The sequence below is a fragment of the Lutjanus erythropterus genome, chromosome 3 (assembly GCF_056507025.1).
Source record: "Lutjanus erythropterus isolate fLutEry1 chromosome 3, fLutEry1.hap2, whole genome shotgun sequence".
In the NCBI taxonomy this organism is placed as follows: Eukaryota; Metazoa; Chordata; class Actinopteri; order Lutjaniformes; family Lutjanidae; genus Lutjanus; species Lutjanus erythropterus.
Window position 1 is genome coordinate 24,202,401 of NC_139319.1, and position 23,958 is coordinate 24,226,358.

Sequence of the window (23,958 nt, forward strand, 5' to 3'; positions counted from 1 at the left end):
GTGATATGTGGATAGTGGGCTGTCAATTAAGTTACAGAAGTTAAGACAGCAGCGCTTCACCTCATGATATAGCCATTTAATGTACACTTCACACATTCAGAAATAGTGGACAAGTTGATGTCACGGTGATAATGTGATCTGATTGGCTGTAAGCAAACAGGCAATATGGACACAAGCATGCACACATAAACACTGTTTCAAATTTCTGCTTGAAACCTGACTGCACCAAAATCACAGACAACTATTATCAGTTTGTTGCATACGTCACATTTCATATCAAACTCATACAAACTTTTCTGAATATATAAAATTATGATTCAAAACAAAAAGATAGATACTGAATGATTGAATTACTTGGAAATTTGGCATATTTGTCCTCTACTGCAGATGGTATGAGGCAGAATAGTATAAATATTGAGTTCATGAAGAAAACTTGGTAAACATGTTTACAACTTAATAAATAGCTGATAAGGAGTAATTACACCAACACTTTGAGTGCATACCATTGGGGTAATATTATTAAAGCTTCATGTAAACCTTGAGAAATATATTCATTATTACTAACAGCAGTGGAGGGCCCAACTCTGTAAACTTCATCAGGGAATAAGACTGGACTGTGTAAGAATATACCTAAAGATCTCAGCAGTTGGAATGTTTCTTTCCTGGGCTACTCAGTCACTGTTTATACGTGGCAGAGTGCTGCCACCAAGTGGTGAAAAGTGTGAATTTGATTTTAAAATTGCATTAACACAAACGATTTTCTCATCAGTGTGGTGAGAAAAACGTTGCATGGCACGAGACATCAAACAAAAAGCAATAATAAAAGTTTGTCAGGTTGTTAGGAGTGCTTCCTTGACTCAAACTGAGTTTGTTTGAGGTGAACACGTACACAAAAAACACCCCCCCTCCCAAAAAAAAATTAAGGCTCTCTCTTTTAAAACAATTAAAATGCATTTATTGTCACAGCATGGTCATGTTAGGCAATCAAATTCTGGTGTGTTTCAGCATGAAGACTTTTTAACTCCCTGATGAAGGCTTGATGAAAGTTTGCTTGCTTTTTAATTGTTTTAAAAGAGAGTGCCTTTGAGTGTGCAGTGATTTTTGTGTACAAATTTCTGCTTTTTGTTCAGCTATCATCAGGTATACTGATTACAAGAGTGGTCTATTTCGTTTGGGTCAGAAAATACTGTTTCCATGAATGGTCAGTGGAGGAGGAAAAAGCATTAAATCAACCAAGCCTGACAAAAAAACCTTGAGCAAAGGCTGGTGCTCTTCAAGCATTGATTTACACTATATACTAGTTACTCCAGTTCAGTAAGCTTCCATATGGAAATTTGATTTTTTATGGCATTATTGGCCATGCTACTCTTTCAATTTCTATAAAGTAATACAGGTGAAATTACATGCTTCAGGCTTTTAGATTAAAATTGGGTGCATGTTGTTCATTTTGTTGCCACAAGAGATCACAAAGTCAATCTGAATACAGGAAAATGATATGTAACATTTCATGAAACCTCCGATCTGGTTCATAATTGTCCTCCAGTATCATTGCAAGAGCAGCCAGCCACTGCGAGTGAGCATAAACACAAATGCACTGGACCACATTTCTTTCACAAGTGCTTAGTCTGTGTGCACTAATATGGTGAATCACAGAGTCTGCAGTATGCACAGTCATGCACCTCATGGACTAATTACACACACACACACACACACACACACACACACACACACACACACACACACACACTGCCGTCCATAGAATTACATTTCATATGTGACTGATGTTGCAGCCTTCTCTCATCTTAATATGCAGGTCTGAGCACACAAACTGGTTTTAAATGAAATATAAAACATAAACTGGGTGAAGAAACATTAGTGAAATTTCATTTGTCTTGTTCATGATCGTGGGAGTTAAAAAAGACAGCACAGCTTGTAATGTTTGTTAAGCCCTCCTGACAGTTATGCCATGGGGAATCTCTCTCCGAATGAACAGTTTCTGCTGAGAATTTTAAAAAAGCAATTTGGACAGTCAACTGCAGAGCTGGCCAGCACATCACTACAACGCAGGAATTATGATTTCAATATTTAGAGCAAATCATCTAACTTGTCTGGCGTTCAGACATCAGTTGCTACACTAAAACTTGAAAGGTAGCCTCTTATACACATAATAACGTGGCACTTTCTAAGCTTATACTACCTGGACAATGATAAATGACAAGGCATTGGCAGTAGATAAAATGTTAATTTTATAATGGCACTAAGTTTCTGGGTGGGACTGTCCTCTCATCTTCATATTCATAGGAATGACTTTGAAATTAACCTAGAGGGGTTTGATATGTGCTTGTGGGGATGTATGGGATAGGGAGGTGTAGATGATAATGGGTGGAGTTTGGAACCAGAAAAAATTACACAGACTTTTACAGAGTTAAACATTTGTGCATGCAGCGATGCTGTGGTGACACTGAGTATTGAATAATCTGCATCAGCTTCATTGCATTGTTTTTATTCTCACTCTGTCAGAACTGATCCCCTGACTGACTACAGGTTGCTCTCCTGGGTGTCATTGGAGGATATGGGGTGCAGACCTCCGTTCTCATTCAGTCTCTTGGCACGATAGGTTTCATAGTGAATGTTATGAGTGACTTCCTTCAAATCTTGGAGGTGAGACCTGAGAGAGAGAGAGATACAGAAACACAGGTTACTTATGTATATAATGCTTCCTGCCTCGTCTCGAGTGTACCCTGGACTGCCCTGTTCATCCCAGCATTAGAGCCTTTCATAGATAAAATATGCATTAAGAAGTGATTCCACTGATGAATCAACAGAGTGTGTGGTGAGGTACAGTGGTTACAACCTAACTGCCAACATCTGTTTAGCTGATAGAATTGGCCTTTGACAGTGATTAAGATTCTGGAATCATCACTCAACAGCAAACATTCTCAGTAGAGCAGGAAGGCCATGTACAGAGGCTGAGTTCTCAGCAGCGGCCATGCAGCCCTTTGCTGTGTGTCTGCTGTGTTTCCTGTCTCTCTACCTACCCTGGCAAAAAAGCCCAAAAATCTTAAATACATAAATGTTTTATTTGCTCCTGGCAACTTGTAACGAATGGACACACGCACGTGATATGTAAAAATGTCCTCATTTAGTTCAAATCTCTTAGAGCAGTGTTCCCCAACCCTGGTCCTCAGGGACCACTGCCCTGCATGTTTTATATGTTTCCCTGCTCCAACACACCTGATTCAAATGATCAGGTTGTTGTCAGGCGTCTGCAGAGGCTTGATGACGGGCTGATCATTTGAATCAGGTGTGTTGGAGCAGGGAACCATATAAAACATGCAGGGCCCCGTTTCCCAGAGCCTTCGTAGCGCTACATGCGTCGTAAGCTGTATTTTAAGGTCTCCCTTAAGGTTGTCCCAACTCTGGGAAACAGCCCGTAACCTTAAGGGAGACCTTAAAATACAACTTACAACGCACGTAGCGCTACGAAGGCTCTGGGAAACGGGGCCCAGGGCAGTGGTCCCTGAGGACCAGGGTTGGGGAACACTGTCTTAGAGTACAGTCTTGAGAAGCAGTTATATTCATCACAATATGCCTTATGGTGTCAAACAAGTCTGATGTATGAAGTTCATCACCCAGTTCTCTGCGTTTCAAATTTAAGTTTGTCCCTCATGCAAAATATTTTCTAAAGCTGAAGGGTTCACTTAGGAGAGTTGCATAGAGCTTCTGTTGTTTCCTTGCCTAAGTGTTGAGGCTTTCATGGCAACTACTGTCATAATACAGCACATGTGCACTTCAGTTACCATGGTTGTGCTTCACTCTCATCATTCTCTCTTTAGCTGTGAAGCGAACAGTAGATGAAGTTACTAAGAAATATAAAAATATTACTGTGTTGCCAAGAAAGGGGACAAATACTGGTGAGTTTCAATGAAACGATAGCGAATATAAATACTTGTACATGAGTAAGATTTATGTTACTGTTTGGCTGGCTAGTGCTAACGTCAAATCTATACTCTCTAACAAGATGCTCATCACTCACAGCATCCCTCGCTGTCCCTAAAAGTGTATTGGTATCTCCTCCTCCTCTTTAATCACCACAAATTCAGTCATTGATGTTCCTCACATGACTGTTCACTTTTAAGAGTTTGTTATGAGTCCATTTAAAATCTTTTGAGGAAAATGGTATCTGAGGACCTTCTAGCAATACATAAAGTTGTATTTAAGTAGCTAAGGGCAGACACTTAATATTAAAAGGTTTCCCTTACAACATCCTAAGGAAATCGTTATGGTGATTTTATGAAACTTATCTTTTCATGATACATCTTTAAATAGAAATTTAAGAGAAACCTTAGCCTACATGGTTTTATGCAACATGACACAGGTTTGTTATTTTATGATTTTGTGAAGAATGAGACACATTCCTTAAAACTCTGGCTCAGTCTACAGATGATTCAGAGCAATCTTTATTTATATTGTTCTTATCGCTATTGGAGTCTGTGTCTGTATGTTTTAACAAAGTGAAATTAAATTAGTCAATTAAGTCAATTAAATTCATTATTGGATGTGTAATAGGTTGCCTGTCACTCAAAATACTTTCAGTCTGTATAGCAAAAATTGTGAATACAGAAAAAAACAAATTAGATGAAAATGTATATGTTTCCCTCAAATCCCACCATCCCACCCACAAATCCCACAAATCCCCATAAAATCTACTAAAGACTATTTTACCTGATCAGGAAATCTCTCAGTTGAGCAAACTCACAATGGTTGGGGTTTTCAACTGTAACAACAAAATTGGACAGAATCAAATGTCATATCTTATATGTCAAGTCCTTTACTGGACAACATCAACATTATTTTGGGAATGTAAATGTTACATATTAAGAAAAGCCAAATCATAACCCACCTTCTACAATTCCCCACGCTGTCTTCCTCCCCAGAACTCGTTTTCCATTCACTTGATATTCTTTGTCGCTGCCCACCACAGCAAAGGGCATCGCCTCCTTTGGACAGAGACATTTCAACACGGTTCAGTGTACCAACAAGAGCTGCATAAGGTTTATGAGATGAAACAAATACACAACATGCCCCAGTGCCCTGACATTCTGTTTGGAGGAAGCAGTGCGTGAGTGTGAGAGAGACCGGGACAAGCTGGGTGGAAAGGAGGGGTGCGAGAGAGGAAGAAAATCATGGGACAAATGTGTGTGAAAGAAAGAACAAAAGCACTTACTCTGATCTTGTCATTGTCGCTCTTGTCCTCCATGTCCTCGTCAAACTCTTTCTGTGGGTAAAACTCTATCCCGCTCATCTCCAGCTCCTTCCTTACCTACAGCACAACACAGAGACAGCACAAAACAACACACATCTGAGTGCTGTCTTTAAATCACTCTTGAGAGGCTGTGGGATTAATTTGTCATCTGTGCTTCTGGTCATCTCATGAATTTAAAATTCATTCTCTTTTTTACTCTCATTTGGTCTCCACCAGCTCCTGAGGGACATATCTAGCTCTTTAACTGCTAAATGCTAGTCACCAACTGTGTCTCTGTGCTTTTTGGTACTGAAGTGTGTACAGTATTTTAGAACTTTTTCACAGAAAACAGCTGCCTACTGTGGCTGAAAAGTATGCTATGAGAGTGATTAGACTGAACCTGCAGAACATAAAACCACAACAATGAGTTAAAAGATGCTAAAATGCTCCGCAGTCAGTCAATGATGATTCTCTGTGATTTTGACACTATTCGTGCCACCTTTTACATTACAAATGTGCTCCATGAGAGCCATTGTTAATATTATATTGTCTCTATGGCTGCTCATATAGATGCTGTAGCTAGTAGCTCTTTCAAACTTTGTTTTTTCTTCTCCTTTTTCTGCTTTTCTGCTGAAACACGTATCACCTATTAAAAAAATACATTCATAGGCACTGAAAAAGGAAGCGTGGGTTTGGATTAAAGAGGAGCAGGCCCTGAGACGATCAACATTGCACAAAATATCTTTCAACTCCAGGATGAGAGGTGAAGAGTGGGAATAAGGGCCATGTCCCAGCTTGGACCCAAGACTGCTCCTGACTAATGTCTGCTCAGGAAATTGAAACAGACAAATTGACTAAACTATATCTATATCTATATTTATATGTATGTATGTATCTATCTATGTGTATATATGTGTGTATATATATGTGTGTGTGTGTGTGTGTGTGTGTGTGTATGCATGTGTATAAAAATCCTATGTTGTGTAATGATAACAAATTAATAAATGACCTTGATAACTTGATTAAAATATTGATTAGTGCAGCTTTAAAGACCAAGGAATGTACTGAGCCAGACATTTTGAAGTTGAAAATTAGACTTGTCAATGCTCTGTATACTGTTTCTAAACATGTCTTTGGCATTTCTGTAGTGGCATTTCTAACTACAGGTGTCAGTGCCTATAGTTATCAAGGAAATGTCAGCACAGAACTGACACACAGACACCGTTAAATCTGATATAGACCTGGCCACTTATCAGTTTTGCTTTAACAGGACAATTGGTGAAACTCACCCTCTGTTTGAACTCCTGTCTCTCCTCAATGGTCATTGTGTCTGCCTTTGCAATGACAGGAATAATGTTGACCGAGTGACTCAAGCGCTTCATAAATTCAATATCAAGCTGCCGGAGACTGGAACAGACAAAAAAACAGAAAAGAAGGAAAGTGAGTAAGGAGGTAGATTTAGGAGATGCAATTCTCCCAGAAGGCTTGTATGCAACAGTGAAAAGATGATCAGGATAACAAGTAGCAGCAGGAGGCATGGGTATTTTCTTTGTCATGTTTCATATGTCTAATTACCTTTCTCTGGCCCTGGTTGTGCAGCAATTACAAAAGACTTACAGTGAGAATGCTATTTAAAAGTGGGTTTATCACTGGACAAAGGTGGTGTCCCAGTTCTTGTTTGCCTGCACACAAAACATCCTGTCGGTCTCAATTACCCCAGCTCAGAAGGATGGGATTCACTGGCTGTAATACACAAAGACTGTATCCGTTTATACATTAAAGAGCAATTTCACAGTTGTCAGCAGGAGCTAATTGTGAGGTGTTCAGAGAGGAGAGAGATGTGTGTTGTCTGCAATATAAAGTAGCACACTTGATTTGGGGCTTTGTTCAAGTGAATTAAAATATTTTTGGATAAAAGGAACATGTGAACACTGTGTGCTGTATGTGTATAAGCGTGCCTTTGCCAACAGATTACTAAAAGTGCATCCCCTTTTAGATCAGATACTTAAAGATGGTTTGAGTGATTACTAATCTCTACTTTACTCACGAGTGTCCAGTTGGCGAGATAAAATATAGGCAGCAGTGCACCCTGGTGTCAGGGATGCGCTTCTTTCTGGTGATGTTGACCTCCTCCTTTAGGAACTTCTCATACTGCTCATTGATGTACTTGGAGATAGGCTCCCAGCTGTGGAGACAGCAGGAGAGATCAGCTTGAGAGAAAAAAAAATCTTGAGCGAGAAAAGAGAAGAAGAGGAAAAAGAACACTTTACTTCAGTAAGATCGTTTTCAATATACATCATACCCACAGTACACCATCAAGCCCCAGGTGCCAAGGCAGTGCCTAAACAAATAAATATACAAATTCATCATGATCTCCTGTTCCTTATCCTTCATGGAAAGGAATTGGATCCCAAAAGGAGAGCATTAAGAATGTTTTAGCCTCCAGAGAATGGTAATTGTTTATTTTGGCAGCAGTCTTAATTCCTTTTTGATGACAATAAATATGAATGAGCTTCTGTCATTTAAATTATGAAGAATAAGAAACTAGAATCAGCCATATTAATAACTAAGGCTGTCATATTGGGATTTGAGGCACATAAGACACATGAATTGAGGGTTTGCTTTCCCACTGGGACATGACCCCTCAGTCGGACTGAGTGGCAAAACATCCTGTAACATGGCTGCCTTTAGTAAGGGAAACTGCCAAACCGGGCTTTAAACAATAGACTGTCTCCATAAATTAAAGGCAGCTGAACTCGGCAGTGATCTAACAACTTACCAAAGACACTGTGGTCCATGAATATTGACGTGGCCAGGAATTTATATGTACCAAATTTCACCGTTGTGGAAATACACAAAGCAAAAAAGGCAAAACATGATGTAGAAGTTACTCTTGAATGAGAGCTAATGTTAGCTTGAGTGAGAGGCTGCTGGAGTACAGTCATAACATTACTGCAGACTGTCATCTCTTACTAAACCTAGCTTTGATCAAACAGTTGGAAGCTAACAGGTTGGTTTACAGGCAATATTTAGCTCAACGATACCTGGTAATTCAGTATAAGCAATATTTGGCCACTGTTGGTTCATTGATCTGCTTGGACAGAGATGACTGAAGGGGTTTGACAGCTGACAGCTGAGCCAATGTCACAAAATAATTATTAGACATGTCTATAAAATAAAGGTTGATTAACTTGACATGAAAGTAGACAAGCTTGTCAAAACACTAATTCAAATTCACATCAAACTGCATCAAGGATATATAGGATCTTTGATTTTCTATCTCCTAAAAGGGGGTGCAGCCAAGATGTTTTTACAAAGTACTCGTTTGTGTTGGCCTGATATATTGATCTGGGGAACTAAATGCATTGCTGCACTCCTGAACTAAAAGTAGAATTTGGTAACAAGTTTATTCTTGGTAAGATAAGGCAGTAATGATGACATTTATTGGGCTTTAATGATCCAGAAGTAGGAAAACCCACCAGTTGTCATTATTGATTTGGTCTCCAAAGCCTGGAGTGTCAACAACTGTCAGCTTCATCTTCACACCACCTTCCTCAAGGACTGTAAGAAAACACACCGCACACAAATCATAGCATAAATGTTTATGTTTAGAATGAACAGAGAAACAGCATTTAAGCCAGAAAGGGAACAAAAAATAAATGATCTGACTAAGATATTTTTAACATCTCTGTGATGTGATGCCACACGTCTGTTGTGCATCTCACTGGCAAGAGCATAATAATGTTAGGTCACTGTCAACTGCAGGCGATGTGTGTGTAATCATATAAACTGTAGCAACCAGACACGGAGCTCCATCTGAGGGTCTGATATATCTCCACTGTTTCCCTGGTACCGTTCAATCATCAAGGATTTCTACAAGTTCAGTCACTTCGCCAGTCCCAGACGCCATAATGAGCACATTACTGCAAGCTAGATACTGAAGAGTCCCCAACCCATTTCAAAAACAGCATGCAGAGCTGTCTGCCACAGTAACTCATTTGATACTAACGCGGGGGGAGGGGATATTTTCAAATGATACGTATACTGTCATTAAATAGGCATTATTTTGCTCTGTTTTCTTGCTAATTTTGGACTCTTTTCAAATTAGAATCATGGCTTGTTGTTCATCTCTGTATATTACAACATAAAGCTGTTGCATTGTGGAAGAGTTTCACATTAACATGGATGTTTTATGAAGGAAACAACTATTCTGATGCCTTACTCAATGACATTGTTAGCAAACCACAAATTGAGCCATGTTTACTTCTTTGTGTCAGTTGTCAGCAGGGGTCATTCACTGTTACCATGGAAATGCAGCTCCCAGTTCTGAGACTGTCTAGAGTTAAGTTAGCAAACTTTTTTGGGTTTCAGATTCAGTCATCTTTACCATTATGCAACTGTCTAACTTGTATCAGATATTATAGAAGTTCTGATGCACCCAAGCACTGTCTCTCAACTTTGAAAATCCTCACGGTTACTGACATTTCTCCCAATATTAAACATGACTGCTAACATGTCGTATATAGGCACATGGGGCATTATATACACAGCGGTTGTTAATCAAACAAAACAAATTTTGAAAACATGTACCATGTGTCAAAGCAAGGCCAATCATTTAAAGGATTGGTACACATTTTTTCAAGTTAGTCTTAACATAATAGTCAGGTACCCGTATGAACATTAAGTATGTAGCAATTGTGCATCCAAAAATGGGTGCTGCAGTCCAAATGGTGATTTGGAGGCCTAGACAGTATATTAAATAGGATGAAATCCTATTCATGGTTGAGGCGAGTTGTTTCCCACTCCTCCCTAAACTCAAGGAAGCTAAGGAAACATTGCAGGAGTGCAAGATGAGCGCAATTTCACACTAACAAGCAACGATGATTCCTACACTGTAAGCTGATCAGCTGTTTATAACTGTAAATTGTCTGTCCATGTAAAGCTAAGCCTGTTATCCTACAGTCAAAATCCCAGTGCTCTGAAAATCCACATTCTGAGTTTGCGATGTTACTGCCAGTGACTGCCAGACTTCACTAACCCTTATAAACATCTGCTCCTTCTAAGAGGTTATTAATGATTTCTTATGACTCATAAACAGACACTCAATCATTTGGCGAAGATTCAGCTTTAATTTGAACTTTAATTAATGTGAAATGGACAAAATTAAAACAGTATGAAAAAGAAATTTTAAAGGGGGACAAGACAGCTGTAGTATTGTTGTCTGAGAAGCAAGCATTTCAATTACTATGATTCCTTAATCTCTGTTGCCATATTGTGGTCCTTTTTTGATAAATTATAGTGACTATATTCTCCTTTAAAACAGGTTTTGCTTGCTGTAATCATCCCTCCTGTTCATACTGGCCATTAAGAGATTCCTTCCTAATATGCTGCCAATGTTAGTGATGGAGGACATGAGTCAGTCCTTCTTCCTTACACAAGTTTACAGTCATTTTCATACAAAACACAAGGTAGACCAAAAAGATGTGCTCCTTTAGCCGATGGGAACACTGATGCACTGTGTTTGGCAATGTTATTATTCTAGTGTGTTTATATTTAGCACATTATCACCTACCACACTATAAAGTGTGGTGCTGCTCCCATACACTGTTTATAAAGTGATCACTCAGTGTTTATTTATCACCTGCATCAGAAATAGGAAATTACATCCCATCTCTAACACAAACATAATGACAAACATACAGACAAACATAATGTGACTACCCCTTTAGTGGTCCAGCCCTCTTGTTTCCTGCCAGCTTGTTTGCCTTCTTGCCTCCTGCCTTGACCTTTTGATCTGGTTGCCTGTCCTGACTGCCCCCTTCTGTACCACAGACACAGTAAACTGCCTGGAAATCCTGTATGTTTGAACTTACACTGGCACACAGACACTACATCAGGAATTGTGTAACAGCAGAAGTTCCAGACCCAGGTTAGCACCAAAATCTCATTGACTGATCCTTTAAAATGATCTGTCAATGTCTGTTGGTGATCTGTCTACCAAATTTCAGCTGAATCCATGAAATCAGTTTTACATATTTTGCAAACAGGCAGAGATTAATGCTACTTTGTAGGTAGAACTAACTAAACCAAACAGACAGTCAGGTGGGTTTCAACACTGTTTTTTTATGATATATATAGCATAATAATTCCCAAGTAATATATCTTAGGAATAATATTGAGGGAATCACCAGTGATAACACTAAACAGCATCCATATTAAACAAGTGATCACACCATCTCACACACAGTGCCAGCAGCAGAAGACGCAGAAGCTGGCTCGTACATTTGTAGCACAGCTAGAATAAATGGCAAGCTCACTTGGCAGCGACCAGCATGCACTGATACACTGTAAGTAGGCTATGTGGGACTTTTAAGAACATGGTCAAAGATCGTTAATTTTCTCTGTCAAATTAAAAAGCTGCTATAAATGTCTGGCTCTTAAGAGAGAACAGTAGCTCTCTCCCTGTACTCACCATGAGACACTGCTTTTATCTCCACAGTTTTTGGGATCTTCTCATCACGGGCCCACCCTGCGCTCTTCCTGCTCACCTGGGACTTGAACAGGGTGTTCACCAGAGTTGACTTTCCAAGACCACTGTGACCTGAGATGATAGGAAGAGTAAGGGAATAACAGGGAATGTAATGAATGAAGCCAAAGATGAGGTACAATTATAGAAAAAGAGAGACAGACGTGTCCAGGTATGGAGGAATCATTTGTCTGGGATACACCAACAAGGATTCCTTTTTCAACCTGACTACATCATGGTTTAACTTAAGATTATGTTGCACCAAACCTTTGAATCAATTTAAAAGGAATAAATATTAAATTTAAACTCTCCTTAAAAGAAGTTTATTTTTTACTCTAAAGCTAAATTAGCTTAATTTAATTCAATTGCACCAAAACTTATACTCCGATTTAAAATGTGATCTATTATTAACTTTACTCTTGTGGAGGTTTACCTTTTAAAATATCTGTTTTAGACATATTAAGTAAAATCAAGTTCCTTGAAGAAAGTTAAGGGATAGACTCAACCCAACTGATTTTTATGATGCATCTCCTCCCTCCAGTTGATCAAATATAACAGTCAGTTCCTGCCAGGCAGTTTTGTGTTTCCTACTCTTCTGTTGTCTGTTTATTATTTGGCCATATTGCTCCATTAATTTGACAACAAGTTTTTCTCAAAAGAATAGAAATTAGAGTTTCTCTGCCGAAACATCAGGCTAACTAGGCTAACTAACTTTTTATCTAGCCAGCAGTGAAATATTTGAATACTTTTAGCAAACAATGTAACATTTTGTTCACTTTTTAGTCAGCTAGCAAACACCGAAATGTTTTATTAACTTCTAATCTAGCTTGCAAGAAATGTAACGTTTTGTTAAGGAATGCGGAGCGACCAAAACAGTTTTCACACCACATCTATACGTTTTTAAACATTTGTTTTAATTTGGGTAAGCAAGCATCTTCATGTTGACTGAACTCTACTTAATTTTGGTTTCAATCAATAAACTTGGATCTACTAAACAGATATTAGTTTTTAATTGAGCAACAGGGCTCTGCTTAATTTTAAATTTGGATTTACTTATTTAAACTTATTTATTAAACTCTGTGGGTGCAACCCAGTCTTAGAATGCTTTGCTTCTGACCACAAACAAAAATCAGAGAGAAAGAATGAAAATAAATTCATAATATTTTAAGATATTTTCCAGGTGCTGTTGTTTGTAAAACTATTCGCATCACAGCTTTACACTAATACTCATATTTCACTTAATTCACAGGCTCCTGTGACTTACCAACAACCATGATATTAAAGTCAAAGCCCGTCTTCATGGTCTTCTTCCTCATCTGCTCAATGATGGTGTCAATACCAATGTAGCCCAGCAAAGTGGATCCACCGCTGGAGCTGTGGGAGGTGCTATGACCATGACCTCCACTGTGTGCTGCAGTGTGACCCGCACCATGACCTGTGCCGTGGCCTGCGCCATGGCCCACGCCATGGCCCAGACTGCTAATGTGCACCGGGGCGTGACTCCCGATGGGGACTGGGATCCCACTTGGAAGGGAAGCTGAAATGCCTCCACTGCCTCCTCCAGTGCCCAGGCCCTGGGGTGGGAAAGGGCTAGAGGGGGAAGGAGCCCCCACATTCGGGGGCTTGGCAGGGACGGCTGGTTTGGGTCTCACTTCTGGAGGAACTACGTCTGACATGTCTACAGGAGAAAAAGACAGGAGGATAAAAATAAAATGTTTCATTAACAGAAAATGCTGGTGCATCACTAGGAAGTAGGCCAGTAGAGCCATCTGAGGCCTCTCCTCTCTTTCATTTGTTCTACAGAGGATGGGATGTTGGAATAGTCTTAAAGGGCTGGTTCACCCAAATTACTAAAATATATTTCTTTCATGTACATCTAGTCATGAGTTCTGGTTTTAAGATATCTGTTTCCACAATAACAGAGACATTGTGAATATAGATGTTGCTGTGAATTTTTGATACTGAACTCGGTAAGCAAATTGGATTTTAGCCAGATCTTACAGACTCATATTAAATACACTTTCTTCATCAATACCATTATGAAATTCAGTATTGAATCAAGCAGTTACATTCTAAGCCTGAGTCCAGACCTTTTAACCTTCCAACCCCACTGAGTTGGCTCTTTCTCTGAATATGATAATATGAATATAGAAATGAAGTGTAACGAATTGACAATTCAGTCTGATATCAGGCTAGAGCCTAAACTGTCAAACTGTGGTATGTGTACCACTGGTGGTACATAAAACCTCTCTAGTGGTACATGATGGAATGTCAGAAATATTTTTTTTTTACATGAAGTAAAAATATAATACCATGAAAAAAAAACAAAATATCTGATGGCACAAAACAGTAAGGTGGTACTTGGAGAGGTCAATAGATTCTGAGGTAACTTTCTGACTGAAACATTGAATGACTGTTGTTATATTTTATGCCATCATGCAAAAAAAAATGCCGGGGGAGAAAACTTCATGGCTCTGCATTGACTTGTACTGCGTGAAGGTGCCTCTTGTTACCTTACGCCTGTAAGCTAACAACAGAAAAATGTTGAAAAGGTGCTGTGTGCTGGGATGCACTACCAATAAGTTAAAGTCTTCAAGAAGACAAAAGTGGATACAGACGTGAGGCATCAGCAAGATTAATGGGGAATCTGTGGGATCCTGACACTGAGAAATAGATTACAGTGGCTAATTTGAGCAGACAAACTGTAGAAATTTAAGATAACTTGACTATGATCTTTGTTTGGTTAAATGACGATCTCACCTGATGATGCGACCAAATACTTAAACGTACGTCAACTCTGGCAATTCAGTGGCGTTTAAACACTTTGTTTCATACCGTGACATTGACATTTCCCCCTCCTGTGGGCATATGCATGACATGTTGTGCTCTGCCTCTATAGGGGGACCCAGGTGAAATCTTTCTCTGATGGTTCTAAGTATAACCCTTTATGTTCAGGGTTCAGAGTGGAACCTTGATAAAATGGTCTACCAGGAACCAATAGTTCTAGTTAGCACTTTTTTTGTAAGAGTGTAGGATGAGCGCCAGCGCCCTCGCACTCCTTTAGAATAAGCGGTATAGATAATGGATGGATGGAAGGATGGAATGTAAATGAATGTAAACAGCAGCAACAAAAAAAAAAAAGTTTAAAAAAATTGGAAAATGTTTTTTTTTGTGAACTGACCCTTTTGAAAGCAAACGGTGCAGACAGATGGCAGCAACAGTAATAAACATGAGGTTGAGCCAAGATGTTGGTAACCTCAGCCCTCCAGGGTGTACACATGGAACAGCCTGCTGCCATGCTTTAAGTCAATGCAGTCACAGTCGTAGATACAGATCATACAGGTCACTGAGGCTGTGGCTGTCACTTTGATTCACAACACTCAGTAGTCATGCAGCTCTGCCCCCCTCCCTGCCTGCCCGCTTGCTCATTGTTGCTTTCCCACATATACACGGCATATTCACCACATTTCGATAATTATCTCAGCATTAATTATGAGATAAATGCAGTGAAACCGCATTTGAAGATTGAAACACACAATAGGTGATGATGCTCTGCTTCCATAAAAAAACGGTAATTCTGCTAATTAACGTCAAGAGCCATGCCTAATGGCTCCATATTGAAGTTAACCATATTTCCTCTCTTTTTAATACAACACAGAGGTTATCTCCATCACAGCCTGCCGACCCCATTGTCTGTCTTCAGTCATGCTGCTGGATAATAACGTTAACAGCTAACGGCAGCTCCGTGTTAGCTGCTAGCTACAGCGCGCTAACCGTCGGCTCACCGTTGATGTACTGATGTGCTGTCTGTCAAACTCACCGATTCCTGATCAACTGACCTGCGGATCAGCTCGAGGAGGAGATAGTGAGGTCTACTGTCGCTCTGAGTCCAAGAACAAACGATGTATATCCAAACACAGAGATAATAAGACGAGGAGCGGTCATGTGATTGGTCTGGGTACCTCTCTTCTCCTTCCCTCTGGCCGTTAGCCCCCCTCTACCGTTACCAAGGCGACAAGAGGAGAAGGAGTGGGGAGATGCAGTGCGCATGCGTAGTACAACTTTCCCTCAAAGGGACATTTTTTGGTACTGTGTCTTCTGTCAGCGATACAGTGGCTATTTTTAGGGGTTTGCATTATGATAAGATGAAACTAATCTGGTTTGATCTGGATCAAATGTGCAAAAAGTTTTTCAGTGTAAAAATTTCCTCTGAAGGATGAAGTACGCTGGTGGAAGATGTACTGCAGCGATATTCAACTTGTTTTGCCTTGAGGCTACTTTAACAAAATGACAGGAGACCAGGGACAAATTAATAAACAAACATCAATAGTAAAGTTATTTATCAGATAAACTAATAAACAATAGAAGGCCCATAGCTGATCTTTCTCTGAAACTCTTTATTTTCAAATAAACTAACTTATTAATTGACCTATTAACTAAATTAACTTGGTGTGAGGATTGACAGATAAATCAGATATTTTACTACATTTAATAACTGCATTTCAGTTGCAAATGCTTTGGTTACATTTCAAAGAGTTTGTACAACATTAAACATAATTGGAACCACATCTATCATGCAATTACTGACATGTTGGATTGAGTTATAAATATAAACTGCTCATACCAGAGGCAGGATTAAGATCATATTTAATCTGTTTTAGAGTAAAATGTCTGCAAAAGTGTTTCTTTTCTTGAGCTAATAGTTTACACAGCTTGACAGGCTATCACACAAAGATCAGCCTTCTCTGTTACTAACAGCCTCATTTATCCCATTATACAAAACTGATGTATCTGCCCTGCTTCCTGGGGAAAACAGAGTGTCACTTTATTTTCAATGTGACTTGTGGAGAGAAAAATGGTTGGAGGGCCACCCGGCATCCAAATGGGGGTCAGGTTTGGCCTGGAAAAACTGGCTTATGCCACCAAGGGGAAAATACAGTTAAAAGTTTTGTTTTTTTAAATATGGGGTTATTTTATTAAAGATCTTGAGAGTCATCAAACAAGATGTTTGTAAAGTAGTTTACAGAACAGAATATTGTAATGTATAAAGACAATGTAATGTAACATAACTTGACAGCCACATAAGCATTGCAGGATTTCCTTTTTTAAAAATAGAAAATATAAATATATTTATTTTAAAACAGAGAAATGTGGTCAAACCATCGTAAGAATTTCTACAATAACAGTTGTGGATAGCTTGCATATCAGATTAATCTCTGAGTCAGGTATAAACAGATTCAAATCTGTCATGACTTTGCATCCATTGTCAAAGTCATCCATAGACTGCTCTATTCAAACACCAAACTAAACTGATTTTATCCCTCTGTTCCCCCATTAAGTGACAGATGCAAAAGTGCAGAGGGCTCTCTCTTTCTTCTGGCTCTATCCTCATCAAAACAATTATTGGCTTGAAATATTTGAGTAGTTCTCTGGGGTTTTTGGAAAATACAATTCCCCAGACTGTACTCTTGTAATACCTGACTATGTAATATTGTATAAATGGCTTACAAACAAGTATATATGCCTGGCAGCCTGCCCCTTGTCATTTAATTTTAGCTTACTATGTTTTTGTCTGCTGGGTTCTTTTGTTTTAGGTTGTTTACATGTGTCCTCAACATAAAAGTGAAAATCTGAAAGTAAAAAATATATTAAAAAATAAATAAATAAACACATTACCATGACAACTGAGCAAACTCTATTAGTTGAAAGCTCCAGAAAAAAGCTGGTAAGAGGATCTAGAGTTGGGTTCATTTTATAAAACAAATACGGAGCCTCATGGGGCCTCTGAAAGATACTCAAAAGAAACCATCTAACTACCAGCTGTAGTTTAGCTATACAGAGTTCATGAACATAAAGTGTGCAACTGGTCGCAAAGGGCTCACAAGTAAATAGTGCTTCATTTTAAAGGGTCACAAACCACAAAAACTGGTAACTAAAACATCCTAAAGGGTCTTGTAATACAAATGTGATGTAGATATGTTATGTATACTTAACAATGTTTTATATTAAGTCTCTATGCCCCAGGATTTACACAGTATGTGTATGTATGTGATCATTTTTAGTAAAATTATCCTTAAAAGTGTAAAGGTGTGCCACAGTACTCACAAGTTATCTCAGAGTTGCTCTCCTTTGGTCCTGCCTTTGCTTTCCTCTCTGCATGTTTTAGTTGTGTTTGTTTGTCTCTGTTGAGTGCTGTACTGGCATGTTCTCATGGACTACAGTCACTTTGATAGAAGTCTGCTAACCAACGCTGTCATGTCTCTCCTCACCACATCTGTTACTCTACTGATAAGAGGCGATGTCTTAAATCCCTCTGCTATCCTCTTTGACCACCCCCTCAGCTGAGTTCCCGCCCCCCTTTAGATAAAACAAAATTTATTTAATTCTCGCTCTAAATAGATTAAAAATGAGAGCTGAAAGAGTCCCTGTCATGTCTGCCTGGAGGAATCTGTTCAATTGAAGTCTTCCAAGTGGTTTGGACGTCTCTGTACTCACCCACATACACTGAACCTGGGTAGTACATGGTGACGTAGTAGGGGTCCTCTGGTTCCTCCATGATAAATGCTCTGTCTGCTGCTGTAGAGTGATTTGGTTGGTGTAGTGGAAGGGATGCTTTCGTTGCTGTCTCGTCTGGTTTCTGGTACACTCTGTGCTGTGAATGGGATGGCAGGTCAAATAACCCCTTTGGACTGATGCCAAAACTGTTTGTGTTGAACGGGCACCGTGCCACAGGTGGAGGCCCGCTTACAACGCATTTCTCTGAGGGATATTGTGGTAGCATTGTGGGCACCTCATGGTGGTCAGATGGTGCAGACATATCTATTTGATTCAGTCCCTTGTCACTGAGGTTCACCTCTTTGCGGATGTTCCCAGGAGGCCGTTTGTGATCTATCTTGTGTGATATAATGTCTGGCTTTGATGTGGTGCACTCAATAGAGGCAGGTCGGGAGGTCTCCTGAGTGTGAGGCGCCACAAGACATGTCTTAAGTTGATTTAATCTGTGCGTGCACTGAGGAGCCTCCATTTTCTGATCGATTTCTCTTGACTGGCAGCTGTAATCCTTGGAAACACAGTTAGACTGGCTTACAGAACTCCTCACATCCATCTGGTTGGTCTGACTCAAAGCCTTCGACCAGAATCTGTGTTTCAGAGGAGCCTCCATTTTATTATCAGTGTTTTTTGACTGACAGCTGTAATCCTTGGAAACAAAGTCAGATTGGCTTACAGAACTCCTCACATCCATCTGATTGGTTTGACTCTGAGCCTTCGACCAGAATCTGTGTCTCTGAGGAGATTTTGGAGAAGCACTAGTCTGTTGAAAGAGTTTTGATGAAATTCCTGTAATTGTCCGTATATCATTTTCTTCCTGAGGTCTCCTGAGATTAGAGCCTGATAGAAATGTATCCACTTTTGTTTCGCTGCTGAAGCCAAATCGTCTTCTCCTGGTCTCAATACTGGGTGAGACAGTTGATCGATTCAGCAGAGGCTCTGTGGAAAATGACTTTTTGGCGGGATACGTTCGCTCATATAATTCGTCACTGGATGCAAACCCTGCAGTTTGACTCTGAGATATACATTTCCTGTTAAGGTTGAGGCTCGACTGAGCAGCCTGTCCATCAAGCATTGAGTGAGACTCTCTCTGAACTCCTTCAGACTCTGAAGGAGATGCTTTTGTCAGGAATTCCTGCTGCTGTCTGATGTTTGACCTTGGTTTAGGGATTGCTGTAATGTCTATATTCCTAGGTGGAGGCTGTGGTTTATCTTTTGCACTATTCTCTTTTATATTTCCTTGCAATAAGCAGGAATTCTTCTCGTCTTCTTTTCGTCTCTGGGCCTCAGAGTAAGTCTGATGTCTGGACTCTCTGGGACTTCTTATTGCAGGATGAGTGAAGTCCATCAAAGTTTCTTGGTTGAGAACATCATGCTTCGCCTCGTTTGAAGACCTCTGTTTGGTGGGCTCGGGCTCAACTTTAGTATTGGAAATGGTTATCGATCTGGCGCGTCTTTCCTGAGCAACAGGAGAGGGCTGCTTGCCTCCTCGGCTGTCCAGAGTTGGAGATGGAGTCAGTCTGGGTGTGGGGACGGTCAGAGTTGGAGAAACACTTGGTTTCAGCTTCGGGTGGTGCAGAAATGGCGAGGGATCACTCAGCTGTGTGGCAGTGGGGAGATGAAGAGGATCACTTGGCGCTGGTTTCAGAGCACAGAGAGTGGGAGAGGAATTTGGCTTTGGAGCAGGAAAAATGGAGATGCTGGGCTTTGCAGAGAGAGTTGGAGAGTTATATGTTTTGGGTTTGGTTCTTGGGAGAGTTGAAGCTCTTTCTCCTTGACTCCTCTGTGAATTCTGACATGATTTACTCCAAGAGGGCCGACTGGATGTCTTGGAGGAGCAAATTGGAACAAATGATCTAGAGACAAAAGAGGGAATAAAAAAATGTAAACAGTTAAATTAATTAAGTACAAAACTGAGCTAAAATAGAAGCTCAAGCTGAATTTACCTGTCAGTGTTTATCTGCTTTGTGTCGTTTTTTTCAAAGATGAGTCCCTTCTCATCAAATGAGGGGATTTGTATGGGTTTCTTTTTGATGACAGGAGATGAGAGGGGGAGAGGAGGTGACAAACAGACTGACGGATGTTCCTTTGTTTGTCTGGAGGATGCAGATACTTGAGGGATTAAAGGTGCCAGACGATCAAAAACACTCATTCTGAAAAGAATATAGAGACTGAATCAATCGTTGGGAGTGAAGAAATTAAGGAAAGATACATATGTTAGATATACATCAAACATTTATCTGCATGTTACTATCAGATAGAGGTGAAAGAGGTACATTCAGTTCCTTTATTTATGTAAAAAGTGGCAATATCACAATGTACTTATAAAAATAGTCCAATACAATAAAAGTATTCATTTAACAGTAAAATGGTCCCAGTGAATAATGATGTGGTTGTCACACAATCCCAAGGAACGCGTGGACTTACCTCATGGCACAGCAGTGTGCCTCTGCACACCGTTTGGGAATCACTGGTGTGTACTAATACTTTAACGAGTATGTAGCATTTTACTGCTGTTGCTGGTTGAGGTGGAGCAAATTTTATTTACTTTATATTCTGTTGGGTAGTTTAATTCATAACAAAGTATAATCTTCTACAAGTTCATCATGTTTTCAGTATAAGATATTTAATTTTCAGCTGAACCACTCAAAATTCAAATTTTTCAATTTTAGCATCCACAGGTGTAAAATAAATGAAGTAGAGTGAAAAGTCCAATATTTTCCTCTGAAATGTAGTGGCATACAAGTATAAAGTAGCATGAAATTGAAAAACTCAAGTACCTCAAAACTAGTTAGATTGAATTTAAGTAAATGTACCAAGTTACATCCAAGCACTGCAATCTGAAACCATGATCGCTCTCTAGTAACGCTGTAAATTCTACTACATAACTAATCTTTACAATGAAAAATGCATGTTTTTAAATTCACAACAGTGGAAAATAGACACTCACCTGCTGTGTGAAGCTCTGTCTCTGTTGTTGACACACCGAGAGAGTAAATAAGTGAGCAAGTGCGAGACGGGAACACAGCAGTAGGAAGTAGTGGGCACAGAAGTGCCATTCTCTCCATTCCTTCAACACTGAAGCTGCTCTGTTTCACTCCCACTCTGCTCTCTCATTTTGTTTGGTGCATGGGACACTGTCTGTGAAGTCTGAATGTGGCCTCAGTAGTCTGTCTGATTACAGTGCAGAGCAGCGGTGGAAGCACTCAGATCCATTAAGTACAAAGACATCAATGTTAAAATATTCTTTTTCAAGTAAAAGTCTTGAATTCAAAATGAAGTAAACTACCTTCAAACTGTAGTTTCTCATGCTGTTACATGGGGATAAAACTGAAGGGACACTGAGTAAAGTGTAGGTGTGTTTGATTAGGGACTAGGACAGGTCAGTCCTTACTTAGGCAGCCCAAAGAGGTGTTTTAAAGAGAAATTACAACAGTTGTTGAGGTGGAAACAGGAAAATGCTAAATTTACAGGAAAACATCTTGGTATCTTGACCACAAACCAAAGGTGCTTTTAATAAAAATAGGTGACTCACAATAAATGACAACAGTGGCCAATAAGCTGCTGTACTGTGTCATATTATATAGCAAAAACATCATGAGAATACTATTAATATGTAGTTTGTAATTAACTACCTAAACACAAAGTAGTTAACTAGACAGTGGTGGTGGTCAGAAAGTTAGAGAAGCAAGCTTGTGACTGGGAAGTTGACTGAAATTTCCTGGATCTTCAGAAAGACCGTTAACCAACAACTGCTTCACTGGAGCTGCTCAGTGGCCAGCAGATGTGTATGTGAATGAGTGTGAATGTTAACAGGGTGTTCCTTGTCTCTGAATAAATAAAAGGTTAAAAAAAAAAATACTGAGAAAGCTATTGAGATTTGAATTTAGTTAAACTACAACCTGACTAATGCAAATTTAAACCAGTAGTTGAACTGCATGTACTTACCTACACACCACCACTGGATAAATGTTATCAGCAAAATGCAGGTGAGATATGAAAAGTACAAACAAATTTATGAAGAAATATTATTAAATAAAAGGCCTGTAGAAAATGTATTTAAGTACATGTATAGGAGCTCTGTCAGCAACACTGAGGTATCAAAGGTAAAAGGCTATTTGGCCACTGTGATTGAAATATATCACTTATTCTTGAGAAATATGACAAAATCATATTTTGAAGGGCTTTTGATTTTTACTCTTCAAATATGCTGTGAAAATATTTTTTTAATATTTCAAACACTCGACTATTAAACCTTGTAATGGGCCAACCTCCTAGTGATAAAATCTTAATACTAAAGGATCAGTGCATAAGCAGAATTTCACAAACGTGTGAGAAAGTTAGAGGCTAAATGTCTTTTTGATGGAGCTGCCCTCAACTCACAAACATTTGAAACATGACAATATAGAGACTTAACCTTTGTAAAGGCTTTTGTCTTGTGTTTTAGAAGCTTACCATTTTTCTTACTTGAAAAGTAACTAGTAACTCCAGCTGTCAGATAGATTTAGTGAAGTAAAAAGTACAATAGTTCCCTGTGAAATGTAGTGGAAAAGTATAAAGTAGCATAAAATCAAGATGCTATGTTACTAGAGTAAATGTGTGGAGTTACTTCAAACCACTTGGTGCAGTTACACAAATCTTAAATAATGTTTTAGTCCGATATTTTCTTCACAATAACACACAGAGAGTAATTCCAAAGTAGAATTAAGGATTAAACAGTTTTATTTTGTATGAACAAAGGAAGCATATGATCATCAAAAGAGGGCTCGTACACACCCTGTTTCCTCACCATGCTGTAAAAAGTAAAAACAATGAAAACAAAAAATAGACACTTTGAGCATTACCAAATACTATTGTTCTGTAATCTTGGTCAATCCAGGATAAGTTTGGCACCTCGAATAAATCAGTTGCATTTATTCAGTACACATTACTCTAATAAAGTCACTACTACACCATTTTGGCACAGCGGCAGCAACAATCCACATGCTTCGTCTCAGCAGCTGCCATGCCAACATCACCAGAGACAGGATTAAAAACCCTCCTGCTGGCAACAAATTCATTGCACTTATGTCATTCACTTCACTATTTAAATGCACAATATAAGTAAACTTCGTGATATATATGTAAAGTGATTGTCGGATTACAAAACGTATGTAAAAGTTGGCACAAGTACAAGATGGCATGAAATTTACATCATATTTCTAAAGGGCAACATGTCCTCCAATCACCTGCATGTAGTCTTCTCCTCCTTGTGCATTTGGCTTCATTTTTAGAAATTCTTCACTTTTCTCTGATCCCTTCAGTGAAGACTTACTTAGAGATCAGGGAAAAGTTTGGAATGATAGGTCAGGTCTCTCCTCCATCCTTCTCATCCTCGCACTTCCATTTTCTGTCTCCATCTTTAAGGTGTTGGCTCCCATCTCACCACCGGTGTCCTGGCAGCACCCCTGTCCAGATGGCCTGCCACCCGCCCGCCCTGCTCCCCCTGCTCCCCCTCGTCCTCTTGATCATATCAGGGCATTGCTATCGTCATCTCTGCAGTTCACACTGGCCACCAGCGGGTGATGCCGGACTGTTTTGTTGCTCCACTTGTGGGCATCCTGCAGCCCGGGCTCGAGGAAGTACAGGCACGCTCCGA

The 23,958-nt window shown here is 39.5% G+C and overlaps 1 protein-coding gene across 4 annotated transcripts; it reads right to left on the reverse strand.

Annotated features, from left to right (window-relative positions):
• Window positions 1-1,407: 1,407 nt before the first annotated feature.
• Window positions 1,408-20,473, reverse strand: septin3 (septin 3). Of its 4 annotated transcripts, XM_084715514.1 has the most exons (11): window positions 20,267-20,473; window positions 18,267-20,176; window positions 13,036-13,449; window positions 11,718-11,846; window positions 8,725-8,806; window positions 7,293-7,430; window positions 6,535-6,652; window positions 5,228-5,323; window positions 4,904-5,000; window positions 4,726-4,777; window positions 1,408-2,668 (listed from the first exon to the last, which is right to left on the reverse strand). In XM_084715514.1, exons 1-11 carry the CDS (start codon window positions 20,470-20,472, stop codon window positions 2,539-2,541), a joined length of 3,372 nt encoding a protein of 1,123 aa, XP_084571640.1. In that variant the 5' UTR covers window position 20,473; the 3' UTR covers window positions 1,408-2,538. The 4 variants fall into 4 exon arrangements, with proteins under 4 accessions (XP_084571640.1, XP_084571642.1, XP_084571643.1 ...); XM_084715516.1 differs by lacking the exons at window positions 18,267-20,176; window positions 20,267-20,473 and adding an exon at window positions 17,877-18,067; XM_084715517.1 differs by lacking the exons at window positions 18,267-20,176; window positions 20,267-20,473 and adding an exon at window positions 15,592-15,752.
• Window positions 20,474-23,958: the final 3,485 nt, after the last annotated feature.

Bases quoted from the DNA above. Each gene is read 5' to 3' on its own strand.
- septin3 (XM_084715514.1), bottom strand. From the start codon at position 20,472: ATGAGTGTTTTTGATCGTCTGGCACCTTTAATCCCTCAAGTATCTGCA. The intron at 7,431-8,724 runs GTGGGTTTTCCT...CTGTCTCCACAG, and splicing joins CAAATCAATAATGACAACTG to CTGGGAGCCTATCTCCAAGT. The intron at 5,324-6,534 runs GTGAGTTTCACC...GTTGTGCTGTAG, and splicing joins GACAGGAGTTCAAACAGAGG to GTAAGGAAGGAGCTGGAGAT.